General features: G+C 36.8%; 1 protein-coding gene across 1 annotated transcript; it reads left to right on the forward strand.

Moving 5' to 3' along the window:
- Positions 1-4,057: 4,057 nt before the first annotated feature.
- Positions 4,058-12,916, forward strand: LOC128223231 (uncharacterized). Its single transcript, XM_052932523.1, has 7 exons — positions 4,058-4,190; positions 4,541-4,654; positions 9,822-9,905; positions 10,166-10,222; positions 10,607-10,908; positions 11,979-12,083; positions 12,380-12,916. The coding sequence occupies exons 1-7, from the start codon at positions 4,058-4,060 to the stop codon at positions 12,914-12,916; spliced, it is 1,332 nt and encodes a 443-aa protein (XP_052788483.1).
- The last annotated feature ends 5,669 nt before the right edge of the window (positions 12,917-18,585 follow it).

Below are 18,585 nucleotides of genomic sequence, written 5' to 3' on the forward strand. Positions count from 1 at the left end.
ACTACACGACCATGTTACAAGTACATATCTTACGGATATCGTCCTTCAATCAAACCAAATATGAATCGTCTCTCACACTTATTTTTCAAATAAATCAATACATGATACATAATATATCAATACATATATCAATGTATGTTTGTAATGTCATTATTATCAAACAAAACTTGAAGATATTTATAGTGAAAGGTGTCATATTGATTTGTGTATAAGTAATAGTGTGTATATCAACGGTACTACTAATTTATATCCCTTAAAATGCTGTGATGACACCATTTTGCTTTGGGTATATCTTCATATAGTGCAATGAACGGACATGAGATACACATGATACAACGCCGGGCTTCAGAAAGGCTGTAGTAGTTTCCAAAGACCCCGGGGTCTCATCGTCCGCATGCTCGCAAACTGCCTAACTTGCTACCCACACCCTCTTACATACATAGGAATGACGTCTTGATTGGTGTTCCGACCAGGCGAATGTATCACCCGAATGTGGGTCGGTCTAACTCAAGTTTTCTTTGCAAACGACTCCAACTTATCCATCATTGATGGAAGTATTTTGACCCCCATAAAATCGTGACTCTGGTCAGTATTCCTAAGAAAAAGTGACTCCTTTTCTGTAAGATATTAACTATCACTATAAAATAATGACTCCTAACGATCATGTCTATAAAATGGTGACCCCATCGACCATAACTTACTATTTAATATTTAATATTTTAAATATATTAGGTCAACAAGTTATAGAAGTATATCTGGTACTGCTGCAGCTGTTGTTGGTGATATTACTACTACTAATACTACAACTATTAGTGATGATGATGATGATGATGATGATGATGATGATGATGATGATGATGATGATGATGATGTGTACGTACCTGTTAACCTGCAGCCAGAAAGGAAACAGTTTGTCCTAGTTCACAGGTATTACACAGCTTCTAAACTGGATCAATAATATAAAAAAGGGTTACTTTGCTTAAGGATGTGGTATTGGCAGTTGTCTAGTTTTTGGGAAAAATCCAAGGTCTTGCCCCAAAAATGAAAAGGCGTCTAGTAAGTCTGGTGAATATGTAAAAACCAAGTTATTTAGTATGAATCGGTAGTTCTTTGGTATGATTCGGTAGTCATTTGGTATGATTCGGTAGTTATTTGGTATGATTCGGTAGTTATTTGGTATTATCCGGTAGTTATTTGGTATGATTCGGTAGTTATTTGGTGTGATTCGGTAGATATTTGGTATGATTCGGTAGTTATTTGGTGTGATTCGGTAGTCATTTGGTATGATTCGGTAGTAATTTGGTATTATCCGGTAGTTATTTGGTATGATTCGGTAGTTATTTGGTATGATTCGGTAGTAATTTGGTATTATCCGGTAGTTATTTGGTATGATTCGGTAGTTATTTGGTGTGATTCGGTAGTTATTTGGTGTGATTCGGTAGTCATTTGGTATGATTCGGTAGTAATTTGGTATTATCCGGTAGTTATTTGGTATGATTCGGTAGTTATTTGGTATGATTCGGTAGTAATTTGGTATTATCCGGTAGTTATTTGGTATGATACGGTAGTTATTTGGTATTATCCGGTAGTTATTTGGTATGATTCGGTAGTTATTTTGTATTATCCGGTAGTTATTTGGTATGATTCGGTAGTTATTTGGTATTATTTGGTAGTCATTTGGTATGATTCGGTAGTAATTTGGTATTATCCGGTAGTTATTTGGTATGATTCGGTAGTTATTTGGTATGATTCGGTAGTAATTTGGTATTATCCGGTAGTTATTTGGTATGATTCGGTAGTTATTTGATATTATCCGGTAGTTATTTGGTATGATTCGGTAGTTATTTGGTATTATCCGGTAGTTATTTGGTATGATTCGGTAGTTATTTGGTATGATTTGGTAGTTATTTGGTATGAATCGGTAGTTATTTGGTATTAATGGGTATTAAGAGTAACCCCACAAACACAATCTTGTTGTACTTGTTTTTTTTCTAGCAACCGCTTTGTGACTACTTTAATACATAACATGATAAACAATTGTAATAGAATGTAAACAGTTCCCCCGGGCTCTCTCAGAGCACTTGGTGGCTTTTTCGTCAGTTTAATTCGTAAGTTTTCGCTAGACTTGTATTAATTTTTTATTATTCAGGTAATGGAATGGTGTTGCTCTCGTGCTCCCAATGAGCACTGGGTGCTGTTTGGTTTATCTTATCAAAAATATCTAAAAAAGAAATGAAAACACGCCCCATATCTCAACCTGCATTATAAGGCCCGTAATCATAGTTTGAATGTTTTAGGTTGACGACTTGGACGCTATCATACAGTTCTCTCCACGTTTAAAAAACATAAAACGAACCATATACAAAGTTTAATAAACATTTTATGAGCATTGTGTATTTTCATAAACTCATATTATAACACAAGGCCCCTAAATTACTTAATTTCCGCAGGGCGGCTACCGTCGTTATGGAGAGAACAGGGGATTTGTAGGGGAATCATGTGATATTAAAGGAATCAGCGTTCTCATAGCGCCTGTTTATCTCTCTTGTTTATTTGAACACGAGCCATACACAACACAACCTGCCAACAAGCAGTACCCCCGTCTGCCAGGCTTTAGTGCCTACCTGGCGTGCCTTCCGGTTGGCAGGTCACCCTCCCTGCCTGTCTATGCGTACCTACCGGTGGAACGGCCTCCGACTCGCCTGTATACCTGGCTTCGGTGCCTGTCTGTGCGTATTATCCGGTGGAACGGCATACATCTCGCCTGAATAGCTGGCTTAAGTGACTGTCTGGCGTACCTTCTGGTGGAACGGCATCCCTTTCGCCTATATACATGGCTTTAATGCTTACCTGCCGTACCTGCTGGTGGGACGGCCTCCCTATCTGTCTGACTTCAGTGCCTGCCTGACGAACCTTCCGGTGCACCGGCCTCCCTCCCTCCATGTTTGCTGGCCTGCCTGACGTGCCTTCCGGTGGAACGGCCCCCCTTCCTATTTGCCTGGCTTCAGTTCCTGCCTGACGTACCTTCCGGTGTACCGGCCTCCCTCCCTCCTTGTCTGCCGGCCTGAATGACGTGACTTCCGGTGGAACGGCCCCCCTCCCTATTTGCCTGGCTTCAGTGCCTGCCTGACGAACCTTCCGGTGCACCGGCCTCCCTTCCTCCTTGTCTGCCGGCCTGCCTGACGTGCCGTCCGGTGGAACGGCCCACCTCCCTATTTGCCTGGCTTCAGTTCCTGCCTGACGTACCTTCCGGTGCACCGGACCCCCTTCCTATTTGCCTGGCTTCAGTGCCTGTCTGACAAACCTTCTGGTGCACCGGCCTCCCTCCCTCATTGTCTGCCGGCCTGCCTGACGTGTCTTCCGGTGGAACGGCCTCCCTCCCTATCTTTCTGGCTTCAATGCCTGCCTGACGTGCCTTCCGGTGAACCGGCCTCCCTCGTTCCATGTCTGTCGGCCTTCCTGCCCATCTGCTTAATGCGCGTGTTTCATGCAGAGATAATAGCGCGCCACAATTACCGTTAACTTACATTCGTCACGGCACAATTAAATATCTAAATAATAATTATTACAAATATACCCAGTCATATATATATACGAACCATATACAAAGGGCGCATATATATATATATAAAATCGCGCATATATATATATATAAAATCGGGTATTATCGGATATATATATATATATATATATATATATATATATATATATATATATATATATATATATATATATATATATATATATACGCGAGGTAAACTCGATTTTGCACATTAGAGAGCACCTGCGCCTTAATATTATCTGTCGCCTCATGTCACCCGCACGGTACTTTACCATTTTAAATGCATGCACTATGTTTAAAATAAATACATTTAAGCAATTGCAACGTTTCAAGACTATATATTAAAGAATAATTAAATTATGAGCACTTTATCTATTACACATTATCGTTCACCTGAGCGATGGTGATCTGTGTACAGCGTTCATGGGTTAGATGTACATGTATAATGGAAATGCGCATTATAAGAGCTTCAAGTCAGATAGAAAAACTTTCAAAATGGCACAACCGGGTTGTAGCTCGGTGCGGAAATGTTCATTGGCCGGAGGGCTGGAAGTGCGAATGCGTCAAACATTGGAATATGTTCATTGGTCGATGACTGGAGAGTGGCTGAGGCGCAAGATGTTCATTGGTCGATGACTGGATAGGGTAGGACTGCGTAGGTGTAATATAACACACCGGTGGTGAATTGTGTATTGTGCTGTATATCAGTCAGTTGATAAATATTAAAGTCCCCCGAGACCATATGACACCGTACAAATATTCCCAATATTATGCACAGTGTATTGCCGTGATATACCGAGTTAAATAAATGTCACCGACCAAGTATCATTTTCTCTCGATATAAACAATTTGAATTTTCAATCTAATCAGTAATCCTGTAAGACTAGCATTTATTTCCATTTTCTACTCACTTGAACTGTGAACTTCATAATAGTGACATTGTGAAAGTAACTTGTGAATATTGTGTTAATTTAACAGGTGTGGATACTCTGCTCATGTGTGTGAAGGGGGTTGAAGTGTACTATATTGTGTGTGAGGGGGTGGAAGCGTACTATATTGTGTGTGAGCGGGTGGAAGCGTACTATATTGTGTGTGAGGGGGGTTGAAGCGTACTATATTGTGTGTGAGGGGGGTGGAAGCGTACTATATTGTGTGTGAGGGGGGTTGAAGTGTACTATATTGTGTGTGGCGTACTATATAGCGTGTGAGGGGTGGAAGCGTACTATAATGTGTGTGAGGGGGGTGCAAGCGTACTATATTGTGTGTGAGGGGGTGGAAGCGTACTATATTGTGTGTGAGGGGGGTGGAAGCGTACTATATTGTGTGTGAGGGGTTGGGGTGGGCGTGAGGAAGTGTCACAGGTTGCTATAAATACGAAGTATCAAATGCTACTTTAATTACTGAAAAACACTTAAACTTTCCTTATCATATACGCTATAGTGTGCAAGAGGGGCGGGGCATTCATATTATAATATAGTGCGAGTGAGTGTGAGATTGTCACATGTGGGGGAGGGGGCGCCGGAGGGGGTGCTATAAAACGGTATCGTATGCTTCTTTAATAACTCGAAAACTCGAAAGCGAAACGTGAGGAATTCAAGTGTGACATGTTTGAGCGATTTTAAACAATACCATAGCACTAGAATTGATACTCACACTTTAAATTAAAGCACTTTCGCGTAATGAGATGTTCTATTGATAAACATACGCAAGCATAAACCGATTGTTATAGGTATAGTTCATGGCTCCCATAGGTCCATACAATTTTAAACCGAACCCAATGCACAACTTATCGTCATCATCAGTCACAGGATGAGCCCAAATAATGAAAGCGAGACAAATCGGCCCCTTACCAAATCGGACCCTGGGACCTTTCGGCCCTCCCATTTCGGCCACTTATAAATATTACCTCGAGACTTTTCCATTACGCAATTACAATATTTTTTTTCAAAGCAGTTCTGGCCTTTATCTTCATAAATGAAGAACATGAATATATAATTATCGACCCATTGACTGAACGATTATACAGGTAAGACAACCCATAAAGACACACTAGTTTTGTGGACTTATACACGGAAGTACCATACATCAGCTTTTTTATTCATTATTGCCCTCTGATGTATATTAAATCTTAGATTTAAGTGTCCCGCTGTGCGATACTTGGGTTTTATTCAAAAAATGAACAATACAAATTAGATTTTATCACATGCTTACACTTGTTTTCCGTAATATAACCATTACGAATATTTTTATCTTACACATGTGTAAGATAACATATCAGACATTTCTATTGGCTAGACTAATCACACGCGACCTAGATATCCCTCCGCATTGTTTGTAAACAAAATGGTTTAAATGCCAACAAATACTTACCTTAATAATGAAGCTGTAGGACTTCCGGGAGACAAATGGCTAACGAATCATAGTGCCAGAAAGCATCTTGTTCGAAAACTTTCTGATAACAATGTTCCGCCAACCAGATAATGCAGATTACTAGTCACAGAAATATCCAGTCAGTCAACAAATACAGCCACATTAGTGACAAACAACACGAGAACATTTCAAACATCTCCATCTTAACAGGCAATATGCGACCAATGCCATAAAATTTGCTTGCCAGTTTAATCAGCTGTCGGTTACCAAAACACAAATACGAATTCCGCAGCACAGGTTTCTCATCACACGTACGTCCGAAGACGGCTAGAACAACTTGATCTCTGGATACATTCTTGATGGAAATGTTTCAACATCAACATCCATGCAGTGCAGAGTAAGGCTGCATGTTGTGAAAATCCATGACTTGTACACTAAGAAAACGCTTCAAAGTCATCGTAGAAAGCGACAGCGAATAACTTTTAAATCCGTGCTCACAGTAAAACTTGACATACCGATGTAGGTCACATAAACCGCGTAAAGCATGTACTCTCAGTGTGACGCCATCAAATTGTGTACTTATTGTGTTTTTTTGGTTAAAATTGTTCGTTATTCATGTTGTTGGATATTTTACTACACATGTTTATACTTTTGACTTGTTCAGCGCTTTATCAGAATTAAAACTTGACAACTTCTAGCTGTTTTTGTCATTTTCATTTGGAACAATTTATATGGCGCATCGTTGACATTCCATTCAGTGTACTTTGGCTGTCAAACAATGGGTTTAGAAAGTGGAACGTGGAATTAAATTGGTAATAAAACACCGTTTTAAGCATGTGATAAAAAAGATCTGACATTCGTTGTCATTTTATACAAGATTTTTATTAAACTCGTCCATGAAAGTTGTTAGTAAGCTCGCCAGAGGCTCCCTTACTAACAAATTTCATGAACTCGTTTAATAAAATCTTGTATTAAATGACAACTCGTGTCATATCCTATATCACTATCTTCACTTTTACAATAGAAGAAGAAAAAGAATAAGCGTAATGTTATAAGTTATATGTTAATAGGCTATAAACATTATTTATATTATACAACACTAATGAAATGCAATTATAAAACATTATATATTTATTTAATGCATGAATGTTCAATAAAGAAAATAAATATATAAATAATGATAGCTTTTGGAAATTGAATAATAATGCAAAAATAAATTGAGATAGGGGAAACAATCTGGAAAATCTGACCAGTAGCCAAAAACAGCCTTATCTGAGGATGTAAACCGATTTTCGAGACTTGCGATTTTTAGCCATAAAAGGTTTCACTAAATAGCGTTTCATACTTATTTCATATAAAATCTCGTCATGTTCAAGTGCATTTTAGGGAAGGACGAACAGTATTCGGAAACCCAATATTTTCAAAAAGATCTATGTTTATTCATGAATTTTAGCTTAGAAAACTGTTACTCATACTTCTTATATATACATCTCGATTTGAAATTTGCCCATAAAACGTCACTGAGCTGTTTTGACATAACATACGGGCCCCAATTACTCTAGAAAATTGAACGTAGCAAGCTTATGAATATTATTTTTATTAGCCGAATGAATTTCTTTTGCAAAAAAAAAATGTTTAACCATGATTGTCATACGATAACTAAGCACTTTTAAGACAGATGTAAAATGTGCATAGCTTGAACCTTTTATAAGCGACTCAAAACTGTTCAAGAAATAGGGGCAGGAATTTATTACAAAGTCAGTGCAACACCAACACTGTGAAATCCCTACACAAAATGTTCATGTTAACAAACAAAACACGAATCGCGCCTTTTCTTTACTTTCCGATAATACACATGTAACAATTACCGCCATAACATGCTACACCAGAAATTAAATGCATTGTTTATAACTATATAGAGAACATAACCTGGACGACATACGAGGGCTATATTTACAATGACATCATCCTACGTTAAATTGTCCGAATCGTAGTTATTTGGTCGTCATATGATATATTTTTTAAACGCATGTTAAGACTTGAAATATAAGACTAGGTGTATTTGAATACATGTTGTATATGCAATAACATTTTAATTCGATTTATGACACTATGTTAGTATTCAACTGAATTTCCTGATCTACGATATAAAATCGTACACTTGTTGATAAGATGTCCCATATTAGTATAAACAACACTACAAACGTCTGTTTCAGACCGGTGGTATTAAAGCAACGTTAACTTCTACAGTTAAAATAATTAAATACTATTTTGGAAACGTATCTAAATGGGCGAGGTGAAGTTTTTATCTCCAAAATATCGCTAAATTAAAATTATATTTCTATTTCAGAATTAGGTGAACTCTGGGTTAAAATTGACAACTGATGTATTTATTTGTTTGTCATAAATCAATTAAAACCTTAAGTATTAAGGTCGCTTCTATTTCTAGATTGTCATTTTAACTACCCGGCGTATCTGAATACACGATGTTGCTCTAGGCAACTTGCAATATTTTATTTCCGGGTGTTAGATGTAGCAGATATTAAGCACAAATTAAAGTTTTACACGAAAACGACCATAATGTGATTGAATATCCATATTATTTAACATTTAAAAACTAAGCATAGAATTCATGTTAAAGTCAAACTATAAAGGATTAAAATGAAAGAAATAGTTCAAAGAGTATGCAGTGATTTTAAACATAGGGCTTTACAAAGGCATAATATTCAAGGTATTGTTCGTGTGATACTTGAAAGACAAAATATATCGTAGTTTATTTCCTTTTTAAAAAATACAGTTAAGATTTGTTTAGTTTAACATTTAAAAATATATATTCTACATGCATGAATATCTAGCGCGTCAAATGATTTTTACATGACTTGTTAATAATAGCTTGTTAATAATAGATACGGTGGAGGATTATTTAACTGATCATCGTTCATAATAGAGTGTCTATCTACAAATGTACACTATGTACAAATCACTACACAATGATACATATATTCAGTGCATCGTCGACACGAGAACCTAGTGTTCATTTATCCGTTTCACTGGTATGGGAAGATTCCACTTTATCGACCAATTTTAACCGTACTATAGCTGTTTCACTGGAATGGGAAGATCCCCTTTTTATCTTCTTATTTTAACCGTACTGTAACTGTTTCACTGGAATGGGAAGATCCCCTCTTTATCTACTTATTTTAACCGTACTGTAACTGTTTCACTGGAATGGGAAGATCCCTATGTATCTACTTATTTTCACCGTACTGTAACTGTTTCACTGGAATGGGGAGATCCCTCGTTATGTACTGTTCTAACCGTACTGTAACTGATTCACTGGAATGGGAACATCCCCTCGTTATGTACTTTTCTAACCGAACTGTAACTGTTTCACTGGAATGGGAAGATCCCCTCTTTATGCACTTTTCTAACCGAACTGTAACTGTTTCACTGGAATGGGAAGATCCCCTCTTTATGCACTTTTCTAACCGTACTGTAACTGTTTCACTGGAATGGGAAGATCCCCTCTTTATGCACTTTTCTAACCGAACTGTAACTGTTTCACTGGAATGAGAAGATCCCCTCTTTATGCACTTTTCTAACCGAACTGTAACTGTTTCACTGGAATGGGAAGATCCCCTCTTTATGCACTTTTTTAACCGAACTGTAACTGTTTCACTGGAATGGGAAGATCCCCTCTTTATGCACTTTTCTAACCGAACTGTAACTGTTTCACTGGAATGGGAAGATCCCCTCTTTATGCACTTTTCTAACCGTACTGAAACTGATTCACTGGAATATGAAGATCCCTCTCTCTCTCTACTTATTTTCACCGTACTGTTACTGGTTTACTTATATAAAAATACTGTAATCATTCCATTTTCTGCAGACGGGTTCTTGTTTCTACGTGTGGCTATTATCAACAGCACACTCGCAGTATTCCTCTTCACCGTATACTTTCTCAGTATTGTAGGTACGTTGACTTCATCTTGTTTGCGCTCACAACATCTTACTGAAATTGTTTATTTCAAACACATATTCATTATTGTTGTAAATTTAACTTAGATTTCTTAAATTTTATACATTTTGCATTCGTATAATAGTCAAAATAGGAAAACAGAATGAAGAAAACTCTCATTAAAATGCAAAGCTGCTTAAGATACTAGTAATTGAACGTATTTTTTTGCTAAAATATATTAAAATGTACCACAACTCAACCGTTGACTGTTGCAGATATGCCAAAAGAAATATTTATACCACCAAAGATGATCCCAAGAGACAACACAAAATGTAAGTCATCACATTTGAGAAAAACAGCGAATGTTAATGAAAGTGTTTGTGAGCGTTTGTTGTTGTGGTTTCATTGTGTGTGAGTGTTGTTGTTGTGGGTTTTCTTGTTGTTGTTTTTGTGTGTTTTTGTGTGTGTGGGGGGGGGGGGTTAATCCGTATAATTTATTGGTATTCAATTAAAGATTTAAAAATCTGTTTTTGTGGTGAATTTTAATCATTATTCTTATTTTTATGTCAATATCCATAACATATTTGTTTGCGTTTGTGTTCATCATAGTAAGGTAATATTTCGATAGTCATGTTACTGCCGCTTAGTGTACTGTACAAATATATGAAACTAGTATTCCTGGCCCATTATTGATTATCATGTTTGGCATGTTTTAGATGTGGCATCTTTATGCAATGAAACCTTCAATGCAACGTTCGAAGATAATCTAAAGGTCATACAGAATTACCCACATGGAAAAGCCGACGACTTCATGTGGAAAATTGGCAAGAACAAGTCTTCGCCCTCGGAAATACGGGACTTACCCGTGTTTGTGACCGCTTTTGACAGAGCGTATTATCCACAATCACAAGGACTATTTTATACCCTGCACCGGAAGTTCTTGAGTAACCCGAAGTATGCGTCTCAGTTCAAGCTGATTGTGTATGATATGGGCATGTCCATCCGCCAGTTAAAAGTGGTAAGTACCAACGAGTGTATGCTTGCTTCTAATTGAGTCTTCTTCCTTATGCATTCTTTGTTATCTAAATTCAATATTGATTAAGCTGTACACAGTTGATTGTCTTTTTGTCGATGTTTTCATGTGCCTTCTTCTCTGTTTTGTTTTATGTTTTTCATATGTTTAAATATCATCCGCCCGACAGGTATTAAAGCTGCACTCTCAAAGATTGAACGTTTCGACAACTTTTTTTGTCTTGGAACGAGCCAATTTTTTGCGAAAATGCATTAAAACCAGTCATATAAGACTAAGGTTTAAAAAAAAATAGATCGCAGATTTTTACATTTAAGTTCAAAAATTGATGTTTTGTGCATTTTTCTTAAACCGTTAGTTTAAGCCATAGAACATTAGTTTTCGAACGGAAATATGAAAATCTGCGATCTGATTTTTTGTCAGCAATCTTTTATCGTTGGTTTGCAGATACTTACGCAAAAATTTGCTCTTTTCAAGACAAAAAATAAACACAGTAAAAACAGTATATCTGTGAGAGTGCAGCTTTAATACAAAAAAATAACTTGTTATTTTATTCAAGTTACTAAATTCAAAGGACGGCATGAATCAACAGTTCCATTTTCGACACAAAATCAATAAGTCGAAATAGTTTTTAACAGCAACGAAATCACCAAAACAACAAAAACAACAACAACACAATATACATGTATATCATGTTCATAATGAGCTTGGCATATGTGTACAGTTATTGTACCAGGCTTTTAAAAAAGAGTGTTTCCTTTGCTGCCGTCTATACATTAACTTTAGTTAACCCTATGTGAACGTTAACAAGTTGCAGGAGATTTACCGTTCAATAACTAGCGTGCAGATACATTTTATAGCTATTGCCTTATTCCACACACTAGTTATTGCATGTTGTCCTTGACTACAAGGATATTGAAAACCTGGTACAAAACAGATACGTCACACCTAACCCTCGGTGGAGCGCTTATGTATTATTGCAATAACTCGGGCTGTGGGTGCAGTAACCTTTATCTAGAAAAGTACATGTGATGCATTTTATTCTAACTTCTGTTCAGCTGAAAGCCAAATGTCGCTGTGAGCTCCGCCGCTTCCCGTTTGAAGATTTTCCCGAACATGTGAGACAACTAAGGACGTACGCCTTTAAGCCGATTATTGTACAGGTGAATAAAGCAAACGTAGCACTGTACTGTATGACGACCTTGCGAGTTGGTAACGGCAATGAAGTACTGCCATATGTGATTTTGTCATAAAATTACATTGTAAAAAAACACTATAGAAATTATTATGCCAGCCGGTTGAAATTTGGGGTTGTATAACTTAGAGTCGTAAAATCCATATTGCACCAGTCCTTAAATATTTATTAAAGACCTCTACACTTGATATATCCGGCGACATTGATGCCATATATCAACTTTCTCTTGTAAACTATGGATACATAATTTTAACATATTTTCAGCAAGTATTATTAGAGTACGGCTTTGTCTGGTGGGTGGATAGCTCCGTAAGATTCACCGAGAGTAGCGCTGATCCGGCTATTCGCCATGCAAGGGAGACAGGCATGTTCTACACAGTTTCCTCCTCACCAAGAGAAGAGATACCGCTAACACTTCAGACAGACGTACGGACATTCGAGTTTCTTGGGGAGGACAGATGTAAATTTAGACCTTTTGGAGAAACGTGGGCAACAACTGTCATGTTTTATTTCAATGAAGCATCAAAGCATGTTGTGAAAGCATGGACGATATGTGCTTTGAATAAAGATTGTATGGCGCCAAATGGAACTGAAAAGAAAATAATATGTGATATGAATGTAAAACAAGATGGCCGCTGCCATCGGTTTGACCAATCAGTGCTTGGAATACTTACAAGAAGACTTTACCATGAACAGAATCAGTATCCGTTTGACGGTACAATCAACGATGTGTATGAGATAAAACGTGGCGATATGGTCAGTTATTTCGAATCTTGCAGAATCGCGATCAGGTGCATGTAGTGAATTGAAAACTGTAATATTATATATTTATTTTTTATTTCTATTAAATTGATAAATTTTCTTCTTTGTTATTTATAATCCAACGAGGAGGTGACATTATCGATTCTTCAATCTACAATGAATACTAACACAACTAAAACCCGACAAATACTTTTGTATTTGGGTTCTTTTTAATGCATAATAATATTGATTTTGCTACGACTTTTTGTTTTTGACACAAGGACCTTAACAGCATTTAACAAAAATACCAGGTTGTAATTCGATATTGGTCTTAATTGAATATAAGAACGATGTAGCTAATCGGAGTGCTCGATATAAATAACGGACATATACAGTGAAGGGAGTCAATGATGTATTACCATAAGATTGACATATTCAAAACCACCCGCATGTAGCTTAAACTGTTGGGCTTGTCGCCGTTTGTATTGTAATGTCTGCGTATATGCTGAAAATGAAGAGATTTTAACTTGAATACTTGTTAGAACACACATCTGATAAAATATAATTATTGGCAGTTCTGGCAGCAAAAATACTCACTTTTATACAAAATATATATGTGGTGAAGTCGTTCGTGAAAATAAATCCTGCAAAGTACTTATACAAAAAAACGGTAAGATAATAAATTACAACTTGAAACAAGGCCTGAAATTTTAATAAGAGCCGATTCTCAAAATCAATAAATCAAAAAGCACTGATTGCCTTCTTATGAGTCGCATTAGTTTGAAATAATGAACATACCGCGTTCACCTGTGCACGACTCATTTTCGCAGACGACGTCACACGTAACATGCTCGTTCGATCAACCTGGTTAGTGACATGCACATATTACTATATCAATGTCTTGTTTTCATTGTATGTTTGTGAAATGTTGGCACGATCATAGTGCGTATTTGTGTACAAGGGGTGGCTAAGAAAGTAACATCAAGTTATGAGCAGGGGCAGTTACTTGATAATACGTTGGAGGGGGCACCTTAGGACTTGCGCACTATTCCAAAGGACTAATATTGATTAGGTTTACTTCTTTGTGAAATGATAAAAAAAAATCAGTTACAACGTTGCCATGATTACGTCTTGCTAGAAGTAAAGTCCGAGCACCTGAATGGTCGCTCAATAACTTCAGTTAGATTTTACAGTTTTGACATTTTACAGATGATAATCCCTGTTTTTTATTTAAAATAAACCTGTTATGCTGAGACGTTTCTTAAAGAAATTGGGACCAGGACATTTTTTTTCGAAATATCTCTAGTTATATAACTGTTTCTGCGTCTCTTTAATATATTTTGTATTTTGTCGCAGAGGAACTCGATTCCTGGCAGTCTAAGGCCTCACAAAATGGCCAACGAACCAGGAAACGGATTTTCATATATTTTGTATTTTGTAGCCTTACACGATGACCAGTATCAAACAAGTATTTAGCACAGCAATGTCGGTTGCACCGGATATCTAAAGTACAAAATAGTTCATAGCGAAATTAGCGGATGATGAAGAACAGGCATGTTCAAATGTCATATTTTTCACTAACTAGTATTATTCAGCATCATGGATAAATCATCGGTCTGTGCAACACATAGGTTTAAACATAATTCAACAATAACATTTTCAAATATCGGAAGTCATATTCCGTAAACGCTTGTACTTGCATAAAAGGGAGTTAAAATATTATTAAAGAATATTAAATCATATTTATTTAATCTTATAATATTTCACCTATATATTCTATATTGATTATAAGAAAGAATTTCTTTCAAATGGTACCTTAACAGCAAAGCCTTGAACAGCAACGCTACTTAACGTTAATAGAATCACATGTGGTGAGCAGCAACACCATCATAATTTAACAGCAACACCACATGTGATGAACAGCAACACCATTTGAGGTAAACAGCAACATCACGTGTAGTGAAAAGCAACACCACCTGAGGTTTACAGCAACTATACATGTGGTGAAAAGCAACAACACCTGAGTTAACAGCAACACCACCTGCGGTTAACAGCAACATCACCCGCGGTTAACAGCAACATCACCCGCGGTTAACAGCAACAACACGTGGGGTTAACAGCAACAATACGTGGGGTTAACAGCAACATCACCTGCGGTTAACAGCAACACCCTGTGGGGTTAACAGCAGCATCACGTAAGTTAACAGCAACACCACAAGAGTTAACAGCAACATCACGTGGGTTTAACAGCAACAACACGTGGGGTTAACAGCAAAATCACCTGCGGTTAACAGCAACATCACCCGCGGTTAACAGCAACAACACGTGGGATTAACAGCAACAATACGTGGGGTGAACAGCAACATCACCTGCGGTTAACAGCAACACCCTGTGGGGTTAACAGCAACAACACGTGGGGTTAACAGCATCATCAACTGCGGCTAACAGCAACATCCCCTGCGGTAAACAACAACACCACGTAGGGTTAACAGCAACAACACGTTGGGTTAACAGCAACAACATGTGGGGTTAACAGCAACATCACCTGCGGCTAACAGCAACATCACATGCGGTTAACAACAACGTCTAGTGGGGTTAACAGCAAAATCACATGCGGTTAACAACAACATCACCTGCGGCCAACTGCAACAATACTTGGGGTTAACAGCAACATCACCTGCGGTTAACAGCAACACCCCGTGGTGTTAACAGCAACAACACCTGCGGTTAACAGGAACATCACCTGCTGTTAACAGCAATACCACCTGCGGTTAACAGCAACATCACCTGCAGTTAATAACAACACCACGTGGGGTTAACATCAACAACACGTGTGGTTAACAGCAATATCACCTGCGGCTATCAGCAACATCATCCGTAGTTAACAGCAACACCAGGTGTAGTTAACAGCAACACCAGGTGGGGTTAACAGCAACAACACGTGGGGTTAACAGCAACTACACACGGTTAGCAGCAACACCACGTGAGTTAACTGCAACACCACGTGAGTTAACTGCAACACCACAAGAGTTAACAGCAACATCACGTAAGTTAACTGCAACACCACAAGAGTTAACAGCAACATCACGTGAGTTAACTGCAACACCACCTGTGGCGAACAGCAACACCACGTGAGTTCACAGCAACATCACGTGAGTTAACTGCAACACCACCTGTGGTGAACAGCAACACCACGTGAGTTAACAGCAACATCACGTGAGTTAACTGCAACACCACGTGAGTTAACAGCAACACCCCCTGTGGTGAACAGCAACACCACAAAAGTTAACAGCTACACCACCTGTGGTGAACAGCAACACCATCCGACTTATCAGCAACACCACCTGTGGTAAACTAGCAACACCACCAGAGGTTAACAACAATACCACCTGTGAGGTTAACGGGCATCAAACTTGTACCTTTTTTATTTGAAAACCAGAATAACATGTATTTTGAATATGTCCACCTCTCCCTTGCATTCAGTGGTCGTCATGTGACGAATTATAGTGATTGTCACCGGCATGTTGTAGTTTACATACTAACCTGTGTGCGTAGATGGAAGTAGTGTCATTCCCAGTGTATGCTATGATAAAATAGAATCACACATACAATTAACGTCCATGATTCATTTACGTGAGCAAATGTATTTTGGACGATTTCCGTCAATGAATAAAAATACTATATTAAAAGTAGTTTAAGGACGATAACTAGTAATTGGCGATGAATATCACAAAGGTCCATAAACGGGATATACTCTTGATCAACAGACAATATATATACACTTTGGACCTTAACACGTGATAACCATTTCATCATAAGTCAATATATGTATAACATGGTCCATAAAACGGAATATACACTTCATCACCAGTCAATATGATATTGGTAAAATAATAATTATATTAAACTTTGTTTAATAAAAATGGGATATATATTTGACCACCAGTCAATAGATGCATACTTTGGTCAATAAAATGGGATAAACTAGTCAGCATCAGTCAATATATGTATAATCTGGTCCCAAAAATTGGGATAAACACTTGAGCAGCAGTCAATATAGAAACACATCTGAGTGTCATCATTTTAATAGAATCAAGAGTGTGTTGCCACAATAATACAGACTGGACATGGATAAAAGTTGAATATCAGTTATCACACTAAATTAACAAGAGGACAATATCAATGAAGCTCATATACACATCTATGAAAAAAATTATACAATAAGATCAATAAGGCCATACTAAATTGATATTATGTTCAAATGATCAAACAAAAACCTATCAGATTTTTTTCAAAAAAAACAAGAAACAAACAACAATGATATTCATACTATACTTGAAGGTAAATAACTTGTTTTTCTTTGATATACTAGTATAAGAACAGTGTATAGTTTTCACTGTTAGACACACAAATTTGATGGTACTATGCGAGCCCTGATCATAATATAAATGTAGATTGACTTGTTTGAAGTCATTGGCAATAACCTGTGTCCATAGGTTTTCTTTGCATTCTTTTTTATTTTTATGAGATGTAGTACCTACCAGCTAGATGCCGTTAAACATAGAATCAATTTGGTAGGGCCTTATTTACAATGTACAGTGTTATTTACATATGCAAACTTATGATAAATCATTTATTTTCAATCATGAACATCTAACATATCAAAGATAATATTTAATAAATACAATATTTATTAATTTCAGAGTAAAATATACCATTAATAGTACCTGAGCCTGTATTCATAAAACATATTAAGTCACCTTTTTTATCTTAAAGCTGCTCTCTCACAGATTGAATGTTTTGACAACTTTTTTATTTTTTGTCTTGGAGCGAGCCAATTTTTGCGAAAATGCATGGAAACCAGTTATATTATATTGCTGACAAAAAATTAGATTGCAGATTTTTATAGTGAAGTTCAAAAACTGCATTTTTCTTAAACCGTTAGTAACCATAATACATTATTTTTCAAATGGAAATATGAAATCTGTGATCTGATCATTTGTCAGCAATCTTTTATCATTGGTTTGCAGATATTTATGCAAAAACTTGCTCTTTCCTAGACAAAAAATAAATGTAAAATCGGTATATCTGTGAGAGTGCCACTTTAAGTCGATTTCCTAAAATTTTCAGTGTTTTCTTAGCATAAAAGTATGTACCGATATATTTCATGAAATAAATGAAAATAAAGCATTTTAGAAATCATTCAGTTACTATCAAAAAAATTCAATATTAAAAATAGTTTGTATTACTGTGTACATGTATTCCCTATTGTGTTTATATAACCTTATACAAGTCTAAATTAACTTATCTGTTCTGTTCTATGACCAGTACTTAAGTTAGGAATTGACTGATGTTTTATGAATATCGGTCCAATATTAGCACGATAATTCAATAATTACTATAATTATTATGACTTTTCAGTTTAATCTCAAACACTGATGGAAGTGTATAGTGTATCAATTCTGATATGCTGAAATATTAAGATTTTTCCTAAAATGATTTAACTTTTGCAAAGTTTTTTGGTTATAACCTACATAAATATATGTACAGCACTTATGGTAACAATTTAAGAGTTGCGTTTTGAAAAATTAACAGACATGAGGTCATAACCTTAAATTAGCAGAAGATAAATCACAAAAAAGCACTACAAAAAAGAAATATTTGACTCATTATGTTTATCAAAATGTCATGCACTTGTAACCATTTATGTGGAAAAACTAGCACAATGT

The sequence above is a fragment of the Mya arenaria genome, chromosome 17, assembly GCF_026914265.1.
Source record: "Mya arenaria isolate MELC-2E11 chromosome 17, ASM2691426v1".
Lineage (NCBI taxonomy): Eukaryota > Metazoa > Mollusca > Bivalvia > Myida > Myidae > Mya > Mya arenaria.